The sequence below is a fragment of the Hemiscyllium ocellatum genome, chromosome 1, assembly GCF_020745735.1.
Source record: "Hemiscyllium ocellatum isolate sHemOce1 chromosome 1, sHemOce1.pat.X.cur, whole genome shotgun sequence".
NCBI lineage: Eukaryota > Metazoa > Chordata > Chondrichthyes > Orectolobiformes > Hemiscylliidae > Hemiscyllium > Hemiscyllium ocellatum.
The window spans coordinates 115,409,399-115,424,565 of record NC_083401.1 but is presented as its reverse complement, the minus strand read 5'-3'; the positions used below and the strand labels follow the sequence as shown (position 1 = coordinate 115,424,565).

The window sequence follows — 15,167 nt, the reverse complement described above, 5'->3', positions numbered from 1 at the left end:
CTTTGTAAACTTTTCTTTTTAAAAATTCTGTTCAAGTTGGATTGCCTAAAGTTCAATGAGGAAATTTGATATAATCACCAGAGTTTGCCTTAACTTCATGTAAACTTTTGTACATTATGCTGATTATTAGACAGGAGAATTTGAAAATATTTCTTACATAAACAAACATTTAAAACTTGTTGTCAAATTGCATTTACATTCTGCAAAGCTGATGAATTTAATGTTTTACAATTTTATAAAGATTCATAAGTATTTTCAGGTCTGTTTTCATCAAATAGCTTGTTACAAGTAAAACTAACTTTATACTCTTTCAAAAATATGAATTTTGCTAAGGACTGCATTTTTTTGGGTCTAAAACAAAGTTATAATCATCATATCCATGAGTTTCTTGTCACACAGTCATGGTCATAACTGTTGTAGGTGAGGAGTTACAAAGATTAGGAAGGTCCTAGTTTTGACCCATGTGCTGTGGTGAAGTTAGTACCATGGACTTCCTGCTGTAAGGGGTAGGTATTAGACCAACATTTTGTTCCATTTGCTTGGTGTGTCTGCAATTGCTGATCGGTGAGAGGTATAGGTTGCTGGAGGCAACAGCATCTGAAAAGAGAGTGGTGATGGTGGTGGTATAATGGAAGAAAGGGAGTGGGGGGGAAAAGAACCTCCTCTATCTTTGAATTGAATTTCTAATTTATTGCAGGGGGAAAGAACGTGTCACACCATTTCTTGAACTTTCTTTTAATTAAACAGCTGCAGCGATCTCACCCAGTTGCGAATGTTTCATTTATACACAAACCAAAGCTATCAGCCCTGTCAAGGACATACTGTGTAAGCTGTGCCGCTGTTTCGAAAAGCTGGGCGGCAGCGCTTGATAGGGAGAAGAGGGCTGGGAAGTTGGTTTCGCTCTCCGGTACACCAGCTGCAGGCACGATGTCAGAGCCAGGCACTGGTTCCATTAAAACGTTTCTATTAAAGACCATAGCGTCGAGCAAAGCTCCGTAGCGCCGCCTCTCACCCCCATGAAATAAACCGCATGTGAATTTTTCAGGGTCGTGAGTGTGGCGCTGGAAGAGTATAGCAGGTCAGGCAGCATCTGAGGAGCAGGAGAATCGACATCAGGAATTCCTGCCTGACCTGCTGCGCTTTTCCAGCGTCACACTCTTGCCTCTGATCCCCAGCATCTGCGGTGTCCCTTTCTCTTATTGATTCTCAGGTTCAGTCTGGGTCACAGTTGTTTGAGGAATAAGCAAATGAGTGAAAGCATCGGGGACCGTTGATCTTCCAGATGACTTTCTCTCTCTCTCTCTCTCTGAGCCTTATAGTCCTATCATTTTGTCACCCGTCAATCTGCGCGTCTTTTGTTGTTTGCTGAATGAATGGGGAGGATAACACCAAGTGTCTCTGACCTGACCAGAAGTTCGCTTCCCAGTTTCAGACTGCTACAGGCTGCTGGCTGTGTGAATGTCCCGCTCAGGACACACTGACACTGGTGTAGGTCCACCTGGAGACTGTGCCAGTGGTTGTGTGCCTGTCCTCCTCAGTCTCTCTGTTTGCAGGCGGTGGGTTAGCCCGGAAACAGCAGCAGCAGCAGCAGCAGGTGGCCAGGGCAGCCAGGCGGAAGCGTTTGTTCATGAAGCAGTAGATAATGGGATTGACACAGGCCGAGGTGTAGGACAGCAAGTGGATGAATGAAATCGGGGCCCCGGACAGCAACCTGTCCGCCGAGATCTTATCAAACGCTCGCCAAGCATTGACACAGAAAATAGGCGTCCAACAAATAAAAAACATGATCACGATCACAATCAACATCCGAATGACTCGCTTCTTCGCCACTAAGTTGGCGGATGAGCTGTTGGTCCTTGGCCTGACGGGCTTTAAACAGTCGCTGCCCGATAGTCGCTGCATCTCAATGGTCCTTTTCTGTTTGATGCTCTGTATGTAACATCCATCTCCATCTTCATATCTACTGTCGCTGAGGTTTCTCACTGAGAACAGAATAGCCAAACGGAAGCAATGGGGACAATGAGGATGCAGCCTTTAGGATTCTCCACCTCCCCACTCTCTCAAGCAGCCATCCCTGTGGTGTTACCTGTAACCTGCACCCTCTAGTCCCTGCTCCTTCCCTGATCTGTGGCCCTCAGCTTTTCGGGAAAACAGAACTTCCGAACACATTCTACCAGATCTGACCTGATATCGGAAAAAAGGGGGTCAGATGTTCGTAAATGCAATGTGCCAGGATTGAGAATGGGCAGTGCTGACAGAAACAGGGTCACATCGAGGATCACGGTTTTGTTGGTTACTATTAGTTTTATTTAATAACTCTTCCTCATTCTGATGTGCTCATCCAGTTACTTTACTGGGCTGTTTTAGCTGGGATTGAGGTACATCTTGCACCAATCTCTCCGATCATCCAATTGCACTCTCAGCTACCTCCTCCTCAGTCCCACATTGCCCCCCCCCCCCTCACTCCTGTTTATTCCTCCACCCCTGAGGTTCCCACCCTCATTCCTGATGAAGGGCTCCGGCCCGAAACGTCGGTTTTCCTGCTCCTCAGATGCTGCCTGACCTGCTGTGCTTTTCCAGCATCACACTCTCAACAACTGCTTCAGTATTTGTCTTGCAATTTTTAAAATCTGCGACTCTCTGCTTTTGAATATTAGAAATGAACACGACCGCCAGACAGTATTTGGTCAGGGACTATTAAATACTGACCACTTTTTTAAACCACTTTTTAAAACATTTATTCCTTTTCACACCATGAAGCCAATAGAAGGCCTTTATTTTTTATGTTGCTGCAATATCGCTGTGTCAAATCCTGCAACTCCATCCTTAACAGTAAAGGACATGTCCCTACAACCTAGAGACTGTAATAGTTCAAAGATGTAGTTCACCACCAGGGCAGTTGGGAGCAACAACAAATACCAGCTCAACCAGCTCCGCCAACATTGTATGGACAAATTAAAAAACCAAGTTGCCCAAACATAAACACAAATGAGATCAGACATGATGGTCAGACCATAATATGTGTGAACAGAAATAGGGCATTCTGCCCATTGAGTCTGCTATGCCATTCATGGCTGGTCTGATAATCCTCAACTCCACTTTCCTGCCTTTTTCCCATAACCCTCGATTCTCTTCCTGATTTCAAAACTCTATCTATCTCAGCCTTGAATACTTAAGGACCCAACCTGGATAGCACTCTGTGGTAAAGGTTTCCACAAATTCACTATCTTCTGAGAGAAGCAATTCCTTCTCATCTGTGTCCTAACTGAGAAACCCTTTACTCTGAGATGATGCCCTCTGGGCCTGGCCTCTCCCAAAGGGGAAATAACCTTTCCACATCCACCCTGACAAGTCCTCTCCGAGTTTCAATAAGGTCTCCTCTCATTCATCTACACTCCATTGAGAATGTGCTGAACCTTCTCAACTTTTCCTCATAAGAAAATCCCTGCATAAATGGCCTGAACCTCGTGAAGCTTCTCTGGACTGTCTCCAATTCCAGTAAAAACTGATCCCTTGTACCATTTTAGCAAGGCCACCCTATCAGTTCCAGTGTCCTTGAACAAAGTGACCTAAGGTTTCCTGAATCGACAAAAGAGACAGAAGGAGTGTTGGTGAAACCCAAGACTTTCCAACACAGAAACAGCTGTGGATGGTGATCCTGACACAATAGTGTCCCTGCTGAGTTTTCCAGGACACTTAAATACCATTGAGCTGGCAAGCACAGTTCTCAATGTGAGTGTATCTGGGGCCCATTTGCTCATGGGGCCTATGAGTGGTTACTCAGTGCAATAACCACAGTTCGAAGTCAGTCTCCATCTCAGGGAGAGTTTGGTAGTAGCTATTTTTTAAAAAGACTTCTCTGCTTGGAATCCACATTGAAATAAAATAATGACGTTTATTTGGTCTAGATTGATCCTAGAACAGAGTCCACAACAGAGTCCCATTTCTAGATTCAGCCAGAACACAGCCAAAGGAAAACCCAGCATCCCAATGGAGAAATCCCCAAGGGATTTCTAGGATCACTTCTGAAAGGTACTCCTCCATTGTAGCAGTTATAGAGACCCTATGCAGAAAGAAGCCATTCAGTCCATCAATTCTGCACTGACCTTCCAAAGACCACCCCATCAAGGCCCAAACACTTTCTCCCCTCCAATCTCTGTGACCCCATGCTTCCCATGGCTAGTCCACCTAGCCTGCCACATCCCTGCATACCATGGGCAATTTAGCATGGCCAATCTACTCATCTTTGGACTGTGGGAGGAAAGCAGAGCACCCAGCAGCAACCCATGTAGACACGGGGAGAACAAGCAAACTGCACACAGTTACTCAAGGGTGGAATCGAACTGGAGTCCCCAGCCCTGTGAGGCAGCAGCGCTAACCACTGAGCCATCTAATTTTTTGCAATGTCTCCTTATAAACTGAATTCCTCATCTGCAGAACTATTCTTGTAAATCGCTTTAGCACTGTCTCTAACTTGTTCACATATTTCCTATAATCTGGCAGCCGCAGGTGTAGACAATACTGAAGTGTAACAAGTGTCTTGCACAAGTTCAACATCACTTCCTTGTTGTTCTCAATGCCCCTATTAATAAAGCTGAGGATGCTGGCTGCTTTATTTACTGCTCTCTCCACCTGTCCTGCCACCTTGACTGAGCTGTGTGGATTTACAGTCAGGTGCCTTAACTCTACACCATCCCCCACCTTTAGAACCAATCTGCTCTGGTTACGATCAAAGTGAACAGCGGGGTTCCCTGCACTGCCCCAGTTTCGGTCCGCTGGCCAGCAATCCCTGTGCCTGAAAGTTCCCGTGAGAAATAACCGAATCACTTCGTAACGCTGTAGGACCAGCAGCTCCTGGGATGGACCACACGGTCACAGGGGGACACATGAACCTCTTGGTCCTGGTGGCTAGGGAGCCAGACAACTTTTGGACCCCATCACGGTCAATTCCAACATCCCCTGCTTCCCTGGGACAAAGATTTAGCCCCTGGCCTTGGATAATGTTTTGTTTCCTGCAGGGCCCTGTACTCGGTCTGTGACCGATTCCGAGCGATCCTGGGTAAGGATCTTTTCCCCGTCCCTCAGCCTCGCTGTCAGGTTCCAGCGTTTTCCCTGTGCTGTACCTGCTCTTGTGTTTTACTTTCAATCCCCTGACATGGCAGGGACCCGTTCATACTCTGGCCGCACCTTCCTCGCCTGTCTCTCGTTACTCAAATCCTCTGCAAACCGGTTCACTAAAGCCCCCTCTGGCACTTGCCCTGTTTTCTGATTGCCCCCCTTCCCCTGACCTTCTTCCTCAGAATCTGGATCGGTTTCTGCAAAGACAATCACCCATCTGTTTTGTCCTTTGATTTCTAAAGTTGGTATGACCTCGTCTACTCTGCCCCTGTCACAAACCCGTCCATATCCGTGAAGGAATGAGACAGTAGTACAAATCAGCCTCAGATGACAGATTTCTCACGTTCTTAGTGACCATGTTAGTTACCCGTTAAATCGCATTGAAAAAGGTATTGGCTGAACGAGATACGAGTGAGCTGCACTGCTTCATGTGTGGTGTTGGAAAAGCACAGCCCGCCAGGCAGCGTCCGAGGAGCAGGAGAATCGGGCAAAAGCCCTTCATCAGGAATGTGTTCATACACTAGTTCTGTTTCTTCACTTCGTTAATAGTATGACTCACTAACATCAGAACCTGCACTGAACCCAAAAAGATTATTTTTCTCCCCACCGAAAATTTGTGGTCCCGGGTTTTCACCTATTTGGCAGCAATGAAATAATATATTTTTAAAATCATTTCTTGTACAGTACTGGGAATAAGCAACCAAAAGCAAAATAAAAACAAAAGGGAACACATTTCTTATTAGTATAACAGAACAATTTAAGGTCTGTTGTATAAATTCAATTTTAAAAAATAAATCATGTATCAGGGACCGTCTAACCAGCACCGAGCACCTACTCCGAAACCCTGGTGGAACATTTGAATGAAAACCAACACTGAGTACTGCAGTATCTTCCAGGTCCCACTTGCTCATTTACCTTGGCTCCTCTTCCTCCGATTCATTTCGAACCGAATCCCACTGTATAACTCGCGGGAGATGAGTCCGTAAGCCACTGTCATCACTATTCCAGGGACCAGGAACAGGATCAGTAACAGGAAAATGTACCTAAAGTGGGAACAATAATGAGACAAAGTCAGACAGCCTTGGACCCTGGCACAGCGCTTTGAAATGATCCACTTCCAAACGGACATGTCCATGAGGCTGGTATTACCAGGACTGCTGTGTCATGGCATTCGGCCAGAGGAGGCGGCACATGTTGCCTGTGCTGTTGTTGACCCTCGTGAACGGTACCAGAGTGTTGTAGATGGGATACGGCAACATGATGATAACCGAGAGCAGCCAAGTGGCGGCGATCACCTTGAAGGCGTGAGACTTCGTTTGCCAGACTCTGGATTTTAGCGGTTTACAGATAGCACTGTACCTCTCCAAAGAAATGGCTACCAAACTGAAAGTGGAAACGCTAACAGAGATACCTAAAAAAAAACAAGCACAACATGTTAAAAATGTTAACAAAAAGATTTAGTTTCCAGTACCGTGATCTACAGTCTGTACTATTTTGACGTTCCTTCTCCAAAGCTGTATCGCAATGTGACCGAATTTAGAGAACACTTTTCAAGGTTGAACACGCAGCAATTCACATACAGATGTCATTTTCACTTTAACAGTTATCTTCAATCCCCCAAAAACCCATAAAAATACATTTTTGTTTATGGAGTTCATATGCAACAGGTTATCATTTTGCTAATTCTGCGGGACTTTGACTTTAGTGGGAATGGCAATTTAATTAGAATATGTATTATGGGTTGTACATATGAAAAGATGGAAAATCCTTAGAAGCCATGTTGCCTTTAGGAATGGAGAGGGAGAAAAGCAACCGAGGTATTATATTCGCGACATTTAACAATTCCGCGTCGTTCTACGTTATCTACCTCCCATTGGAGAAATTGTAATTTTTTAAAAAATGGTTTCAGCTATTTGCCTCTGATAACCTCATAGAGTAACCTATTGTTTCTCAGTATAGTACAAAACTAACAGATCACAGATATAAGTGCAGATGAGGAAGCATTGATGCAATCTAATTGATTCTCCATAACACATAAAAATAGTATTCACCCATCTTCTTGTGATGCCACAGTTTTTAGCTCCATTATAATGCTACCTTGAAAAATATCCCAAGCATTCTGAAATCTATTTTCTAACCTTAATATTTTTTGGAAAAAAATTTGACATGTTAAAGATGCATGAAAATTACATCTCACAATAAAGAATTGAAAGTATTCTGAAGGGGGAATGTTACCATATTTGGGGACCTTCAAACATGTCACGATTAGGTAAGAGTAGACTGAAGGATAACTCAACCAAAAATTTTGCCCACCAGAGATCTCTTCCCTTTCAGTTTAAAATCCAAATCATTAATGCTTTTTAGATAGAGATAATGGTCCTCCACTCCAACCCTGACATCCATCTCTGCCTAAAAACCTCAGAATTCATTAATTCATTCCACTTTAATGCCTTTTGCGATGAACTGGAATTTATGTTTAGGCATTAGCAATTTCTAGCTAATCAGCAAGATCAGAGCATGAAACTGGGAATCATTGAAATCAAACAGGTAAAGCCAGATATGAATGAAATGATTGTGAGGCTATTTTTATGATTAACACAGATATTCACCAAAGGTATTGTTAGGACTGGTACAATATCATGTATCAGATTAAAAAGAAGCTACAATAAACGAGTTTGTGTCAATCAGAATTTTACAGATAGCACTTTCTGTCATGCGTGTTTATTCATGATATTTCAGAAAAGTATTGATACAGTTAAATTGATGTTAACAGCAGGTCAGCTGGATTGTAATCTTTATCTACCTATGAAAAGCTTTTTCTGCAAATAACTGGATAATTAATCTGCGATGAGTGAATATGCAAATACAAGATATGACATTCAAACCAAAAGAGGCATTCAATTAGGTGGTAATGCTGTAGGTTTTGAACCAGAAAGCTGAATTAGAGTCATGGAGATGTACAGCACGGAAACAGATCCTTTGGTCCAACTTGTCCATGCTGACCAGATATCCTAACCTTATCTAGACCTGTTTGCCAGCACCCGGATCATATCCCTCCAAACCCTTCTTATTTATATACCCATCCAGATGCCTTTTAAATGTTATAATTGTACCAACCTCCACACTTCCTCTGGCAGGAATTAATTGAAAACAACCACTGCAGTCCTGTAACTTCCAGGCACGAATGTTGGTGAATAATTAAACAACTACAAGGTGAAAGAGAAGCAGAAAGAAACTCCACAATCTGTGCAAAAAACAAGTCTGAGCCACTTACGACAATCATTAGTCAGAAATGCCAAATGGATGATCTACCTAGCCTCCTCCTAAGGTCCCTATGATCATAAATGACAATCTTCAGACAATTTGATTCACACCATACAATAGTAAGAAATCACGAAAGATACTGGCTACTGAAAAGGCTATGGCCCTTGGTAACATCCAGAAAATTTGAGCTCCAAAACTAGCTGTGTTCTAGCCAAGTAGTTCCAGTTCAACTGCAACATGGGCACATATGCAACAACATGGAAAATTGTCCAGGTCCTCAAAAAAATGACAAATCTAAATCAACTAATCATTACCCCCATCAGTCTATTCTTAATCATTAAAATGATGTAAAGTGTCATCAAAACTGTTATCAAGTGACAGTTATACAGCAACAGTCTGCTCAATAATGCTCAGTTTTGGTTTTACCAGGGTGACATTGCTCATTGCAACCTTGATTTAAATATTGGCAAAAGAACTGAACTCTAGAGATGAGGTGAGAGTGATTGCTTTAAACAAGGCATAGTTTGACTGAGTAGGGCATCAAGGAATCCTACAAAATTGGAGTCAACGTGTTTGGGTAGGAAATTCTCCAATGATTGAAGTCAATTCAAACCTAACTCAAAGGGAATGAGTGTGGTTGTTGAAGATCATCTCAGTTCAAGGACACCTCTGCAGGAGTTCATAGAATCATCATAGAATCTCTGCAATGTAGAAACAGACCCTCTGGCCCAACAAGTCCACACCGACCTTCCAAAGAGTAGTCCACCCAGACCCATTATCCTACCCTATTTCTCTACATTTATCTCTGACTAATATACCTCAGCTACACATTCATGAACAGTATGGGCAATTTAGCATGACCCATTCACCTAGACAGCACATCTTTGGACTGTGAGAGGAAACCCACACAGGCACGAGGAGAATGTGCAAACTCCACACAGACAGTAACCTGAGGTAGGAATCGAACCTTGGTCTCTGGTACTGTGAAGCAGCAGTGCTAACTGCTAAGTCACCGTGCCACTCCATCAAGTAATATCAGGATGGACAGTGAGAGCTTCTTTAAATATATAAAAAGGAAGAGGGAGGCCAAATGTAACATAAGCCTCTTAGACAGCAAGGCTGGGGAAATGATAACAGAGAGTTAGAAAATAGCAGAGGATTTGAACAAATACTTTGCACCTTAATGTGAAAAGGTTGGAGTTTATTAGGAAGGATGTAATTGCAGAACATTTAGAAATACACAATATGATCAAATAGATGGCTTCATGAAGGGGAAATCATGCCTGGTGAATTTATTAAAATGCTTTGAGGCTGAAACAAACAGTATAGATAAAGGAGACACAGTGGATGTAATATACAGGGATTTTAGGAATATATTGGACTCTTGTTAAGGCACCACTTATTAAGGTATTTCATAAGGTAATCACCCATTATGTTGGGTTAGCATCTTAGCATTGATAGACAATTGGTTAACTACCGAGTTTTGAGAAGATTTGTAGCTCAGGTTGAGTTTCTGGATGTAGGTTTGCTTGCTGAACTAGAAAGTTCGTTTTCAGACATTTTGTCACTATACTAGGTAATATCGTCAGTCAGCCACTGGATGAAGCACTGGCGGTGTAACCCGTTTTCTATTTATATGTTTGGGTTTCCTTGAGTTCATGATGTTATTTCCTGTGGTGATGGCATTTCCTATTCTTTTTCTCAGGGGGTGGTAAATGGGATCCAAGTCAATGTGTTTGTTGATAGAGTTCTGGTTGGAATGCCATGCTTCTAGGAATTCTCGTGCATGTCTTTGTTTGGCTTGTCCTAGGATGGATGTGTTGTCCCAGTCAAAGTGGTGTCTTTCCTTATCTATATGAAAGGATACTAGTGAGAATGGGTCATGTCTTTTTGTCGTTAGTCGATTTTCATGTATCCTGGTGGCTAGTTTTCTGCCTGTTGGTCCAATGTACTGTTTGTCACTGTTCTTGCAAGGTGTTTTGCTTGTTGTCTGTCAAGTTAATTAGCTGCTGTTTTAGTGTGTTGGTGGGTTTGTGGGCTACCACGATGCCAAGGGGTCTGATCAGTCTGGGAGTCATTTCTATGATGTTTTTGATGTGAGGGAGAGTGGCTAGGGTTTCTGGATGCGTTTTGCCCAATTGGTTAACTAACTGACGATAAAGAGCTAGGATAAGGGGGGCATTTACAGGATAGACCACTTGTAGCTAATGTAACTAGTGGAGTGCCACAGGTAATGCTAGGGCCACATTTATTACATTGTATATGAATGACTTGTATGAGGAAAGTGAATTTAAAATATCTAAGTTTGCGGATGACTCAAAAATAGGTGGGAAGGGAATTAGTGAGGATGACACAGAGAGTCTATAGAGAGATACAGACAGATTCAGTGTTCAAAGAGTTGCCAGATGGAATGTAATGTGAAAAATATGAAGTTTTACACTTTGGCAGAAAGAATAGAGGATGCTGCAGCAGTGGGGGATTTGGGGGTTTCAGTGCATGAATCATAAGAAGTTAGCATTCAGGTTCAGTGGCAAAGATTTCAAAGGGATTATTTAAAAGGAGCAAGTAAATTGGGGTTGTACTGATCAGAGTTCAGAAAAATGAACAGTGACCTTATTGAAACATACAAAGTACTTAGTTGAATTGAGGAGGTAGATGTGCAAAGGTTGTTTCCCCATGTGGGGAGTCTGACAGGGCGGACTCGATGGGCAGAAAGGCCTACTTCTGTTTCCGCACCTTCTGATCACTTGTCTGGATGAGTGCAGTTTCAGCGACAAAGCACCTCAACACCACTTAAGCCAAGGACGTCTACTTGATTGGTAGCCCACCCATCAGCTGTTGCTCACGCATGCACAGTGGGGACCGCTCTCCTCAGGATAGCTCCCTTTAACTGCACCTTCCAACTCCCCGCTTCTACCCAGAAGGACAAGAGAGCCGCAGGTGCATGGCAGCGTCACCACCTGCAGGGTCCCCTCCAAGTTGCACACCATTCTGACTTGGAAATGCATTGCTGTTCGTTCGCTGTCACTGGCTTAAACCCCTGGAACCCCTCCCGAAGCTGCTCACAGTGATGTGCATCTTGCACAGACCAAACACGGACCGCAGCTGCTCACTACAGCAACTCACCTCCACCTTCTTTCTCAGTTTGCGATGGGCTGGTGACTCTAGCCATGAGACAATGATTGTAAAAACATTATTAAATAAAGGTTGTATTGAACATAGTTTAAGCCTTAACTGCCTAGCAATACCAAACGTGGATGTTAATAATTAAACTGTCTTCCCGTTGATGCACATTCGGTTGTAATTCCTGACCTTCCACTAACTTTCCCAGATGTGTACAGAGAGACGGTATCGGTATATTAAAGTGGGGAGAGTTATATTAAGAAGCTGAGGCGTATAAATCTCATGACTCTAAAGTCCCACTTTAGCTCACTACCACTACCTACCACCATCCACTTTTAGTGAGTTCCACAGGGATTACTCAGCATTCAACTTCGCTACAGGCATTATTTCTAATCTACACCATTCCCGGTGAAATGGAAGGAAATGCAGAATGAGCGTTCTCTCTGGCCGGCGACTTAGCCCGCGCCTCAGTCTACCCCAGTCTCACATCAGCGGGGATTATGCTTTACCCATAAAGTAACTGACAGCTTTGCAAACAGCGCTTCCGAAAATGAAATCCTTGAGCAGGTTTGGGATGAGGGTGAAGGGCATGCAGAAGAGGCACAACATCAGGTCACTGGTGGCCAGCGAGAGCAAGAACGAGTTGGTAACAGTCCTCAGCCTCTTGTTCCTCAGTAAGACAGTGATGATCAGGACATTGCCAAGCACACTCAGGAGAAAAAACAGACAGTACAGGAAGATCCGCACCGTTTGATTCAGATCTGGAAGGGAAACAAGAGGAGACAGGGTTAGCCTGAAGGATGTGCCGTACTCTCTCTCTCTCTCTAGCAGTTGTCGGGAAGTACCTCTGGGTGGCCTGGGAAACTGCTCACAGCTCTCATTCCTGCAGCTCTCCGTCTCCCTCTTGGTGTCGGCTATACCGAGCGGATTTGCGAGGACTGTGAGATTAACAAGAAGATCAGGAACCGTCTCCATTTACAAATGCTGGGGGTGTCTCCTACTGTTTTGAAGAATGCAACTGCCCGCGCCATCGATCCATTCTCATCAAAGTTTCTCAAATCCTCTTCAATTTACAAAATACCCTTCTTATTTCTGATGGATCCGCTGTCTAATCACTTAAACACTCCGGCAGCTTGTAAACAAGTCTTTAAAATGTAAACGTCTTCGTAGTAAAGTTGACGTTCATTATTTCCTCTCCCGTCAAAGCTGAGCCAGACTGAGGTATCTCTGCTTCAAGCTGCTGCCTGCTTGTGTCCAGGGGGCGCCGAGAGGTGTTTCTAACCCTGCCCGGTGTAAGCTGGCCAGCTCAGTGGGAGGAGTGAAGCACCAACAGAGATCTCAGTGGCAGCCTGAAGCAGGTCCTCAGCTCGACCCGCCCCGCCAACAGAGAGCTCTGTGCACGACAAACTCGATTTGGTGCTTTGGTCTAATGTCCTGAGCAGAAATAAGTCCCGGTATCCCGACAATACAGACCTTACAGAGGTTTATGAAACCATGAGGCTCATGGATAGTGTAAATAGACAAGGGCTTTTCCTCGGGGTGGGGGGATCCCAGAACAAGAGTGAATTGGTTTAGGGTGAGAGGGGAAAGATTTTCACACAGAGGGTGGTACGTGTGTGGAATGAGCTGCCACAGGAAGTAGTGGAGGCTAGTACAATTGCAACATTTAAAAGGCATCTGAACGCATATATAAATAGGAAGGATTTGGAGGGATATGGGCAAAATGCTGACAAATAGGATTAGATTAATTTGGGATATCTGGACAGCACTGATGAGTTAGAGGAAGGCTATTTTTCAGTGCTGTACATCTCTATGACTAATGTAAACATACTAACGCACAAGAGATGTTTGGTGTGTTTGTTGGATAGAGTCAAACTCCAATGTTTGTACAGACCTGAACTGCTTTATTGACTTTGTATGTCTATAGACTTTTCTTAAAGGATAAAGTATACTTTTGAAATAGTAAAGAGGGTGACGAATGAATCAGCCTTGCCTACGCACCTAAACTGCAGTCCCCCGAGCTACCAACCCAACTGTCTATTTTTGTGCCTTTTTGTTATTGATTTCGCTTTCCCACCCTGTGTGTATGATGGATCACACCATGAGCTCTAAGTGATATTAAACACAATCTGAGGCCTCAAAAAAGTCAAAGCTCTGAAAGAGAAATCCTCAAGAAGGGGCGTTCACTAGGTGGAAGAGACAATCTTTCAGTTTTAGATTGAATGGCCCTTCCTCAAAACTGATGGTGACTAGGAAAATGCCATTTACATGCAGAAGATACAGTGGTGGGAGGGGGCTTTGGTGTAAGGGTAAGGATGAGGTAACTCACCAGGTTCCTGGCTGGTTTCCCTGCTTCATTTGTAGAAACCCTGAAGAGCTGAAGTCAAGTCATCACATCTCCAAGGTTTCTGCTGATCTTGGGATAAATTAGTCAAAAATATTAAACACATATTTACATTTAACTAATGTCTTTGACATGGAAGGACAGGTCAAGATGATATAGAGAGACAGATTCCTAAATTCAAATGGACATTGAGCTAAAGAAGATGATATTATGAAGATTGGCCAGACATTTGCTCAAAGGAATGGGCTTGATGGGAGTTCTGGGAAAGAGAGGAATGTGCACTTTGCTGTATGTCAGTATGAAAGGGTAACTACTGAGGAAGGCCATCAACTCCACCTACTATGATGGTGTCTGCTGGAGAACAACTTAGTAAACCTCTGGTCCTCCTCAAAGTCTGTTTAAGAATGTCTATGATATCAATGTAAGTTGGAGCTATACCTTGTTAACTACAAGAGATCCTTCTAGTCAGTCCCGGAAGTGTTTTTTCTCACCATGGTAGACCAAGCAGATCCTAGTTTCCTGCACTAATGAGGATGGTAGCAACAACCTTCCCTATGAGCAGTAATTGATAAAGCCTACAGAGCTGACACACCCATCAAAATAGACACTGAGACTCAAATAGTTGACGCTGATGTAACATAGCCTTGATGTTGTGGCCATTTCGGAGACATGGATAGAGCGGGGTCAGGAATGGATGTTGCAGGTTCCAGGGTTTAGATGTTTCTTTAAATCAGGGAAGGTGGTAAAAGAGGGGAGGTATGGCCTTGTTAGTCAAAGACAGTATAACAGTCGCTGAAAGAAGTTTTGATGAGGGATAGATGGTGACATCTTGAGAAAAGTCAATATTACAGAGAAGGAAATGCTGGATGTCTTGAAACACATAAAAGTGGATAAATCCCCAGGACCTGATCAGGTGTACCCTAGAACCCTGTGGGAAGCTAGTGGAGTGATTGCTGGGCTCCTTGCTGAGATATCTGTATCATTGATAGTCACAGGTGAGCTGCCAGCAGACTGGAGGTTGGCTAACGTGGTGCCATTGTTTAAGAAGAGTGGTAAGGACAAGCCAGGGACCAGTGACCCTAATGTCAGTGGTGGGCATGTTGTTGGAAGGAATCCTGAGGGATATGATTAACGCATATTTGGAAAGGCAAGGGCTGATTAGGGATAGTCAACATGGCCTTGTGCATGGGGAATCATGTCTCACAAACTTGATTGAGCTTTTTGAAGAAATAACAAAGAAGATTGATGAAGGCAGAGCTGTGGATGTGATGTATGTGGACTTCAGTATGTAGTTCGAAAAGGTTCCTTATGGGAGATT

The 15,167-nt window shown here is 43.6% G+C and overlaps 1 protein-coding gene across 1 annotated transcript; it reads right to left on the bottom strand.

The window, feature by feature from the left end:
- Positions 1–392: 392 nt before the first annotated feature.
- Positions 393–12,597, bottom strand: cckar (cholecystokinin A receptor). Its single transcript, XM_060831365.1, has 5 exons — positions 12,351–12,597; positions 12,015–12,266; positions 6,268–6,529; positions 6,034–6,161; positions 393–1,982 (listed from the first exon to the last, which is right to left on the bottom strand). The coding sequence occupies exons 1-5, from the start codon at positions 12,478–12,480 to the stop codon at positions 1,468–1,470; spliced, it is 1,287 nt and encodes a 428-aa protein (XP_060687348.1). The 5' UTR covers positions 12,481–12,597; the 3' UTR covers positions 393–1,467.
- Positions 12,598–15,167: the final 2,570 nt, after the last annotated feature.

Excerpts from the sequence above, each read along its gene's own strand:
- cckar (XM_060831365.1), bottom strand. The coding sequence starts at position 12,480 with ATGGAGACGGTTCCTGATCTTCTTGTTAATCTCACAGTCCTCGCAAAT. Across the intron at positions 6,530-12,014 it reads AGCTGTCAGTTACTTTATGG|GTATCTCTGTTAGCGTTTCC; the intron begins GTAAAGCATAAT and ends GTTTTTTTTTAG. Across the intron at positions 1,983-6,033 it reads TCGGAGGAAGAGGAGCCAAG|TGAGAAACCTCAGCGACAGT; the intron begins GTAAATGAGCAA and ends TTCTGTTCTCAG.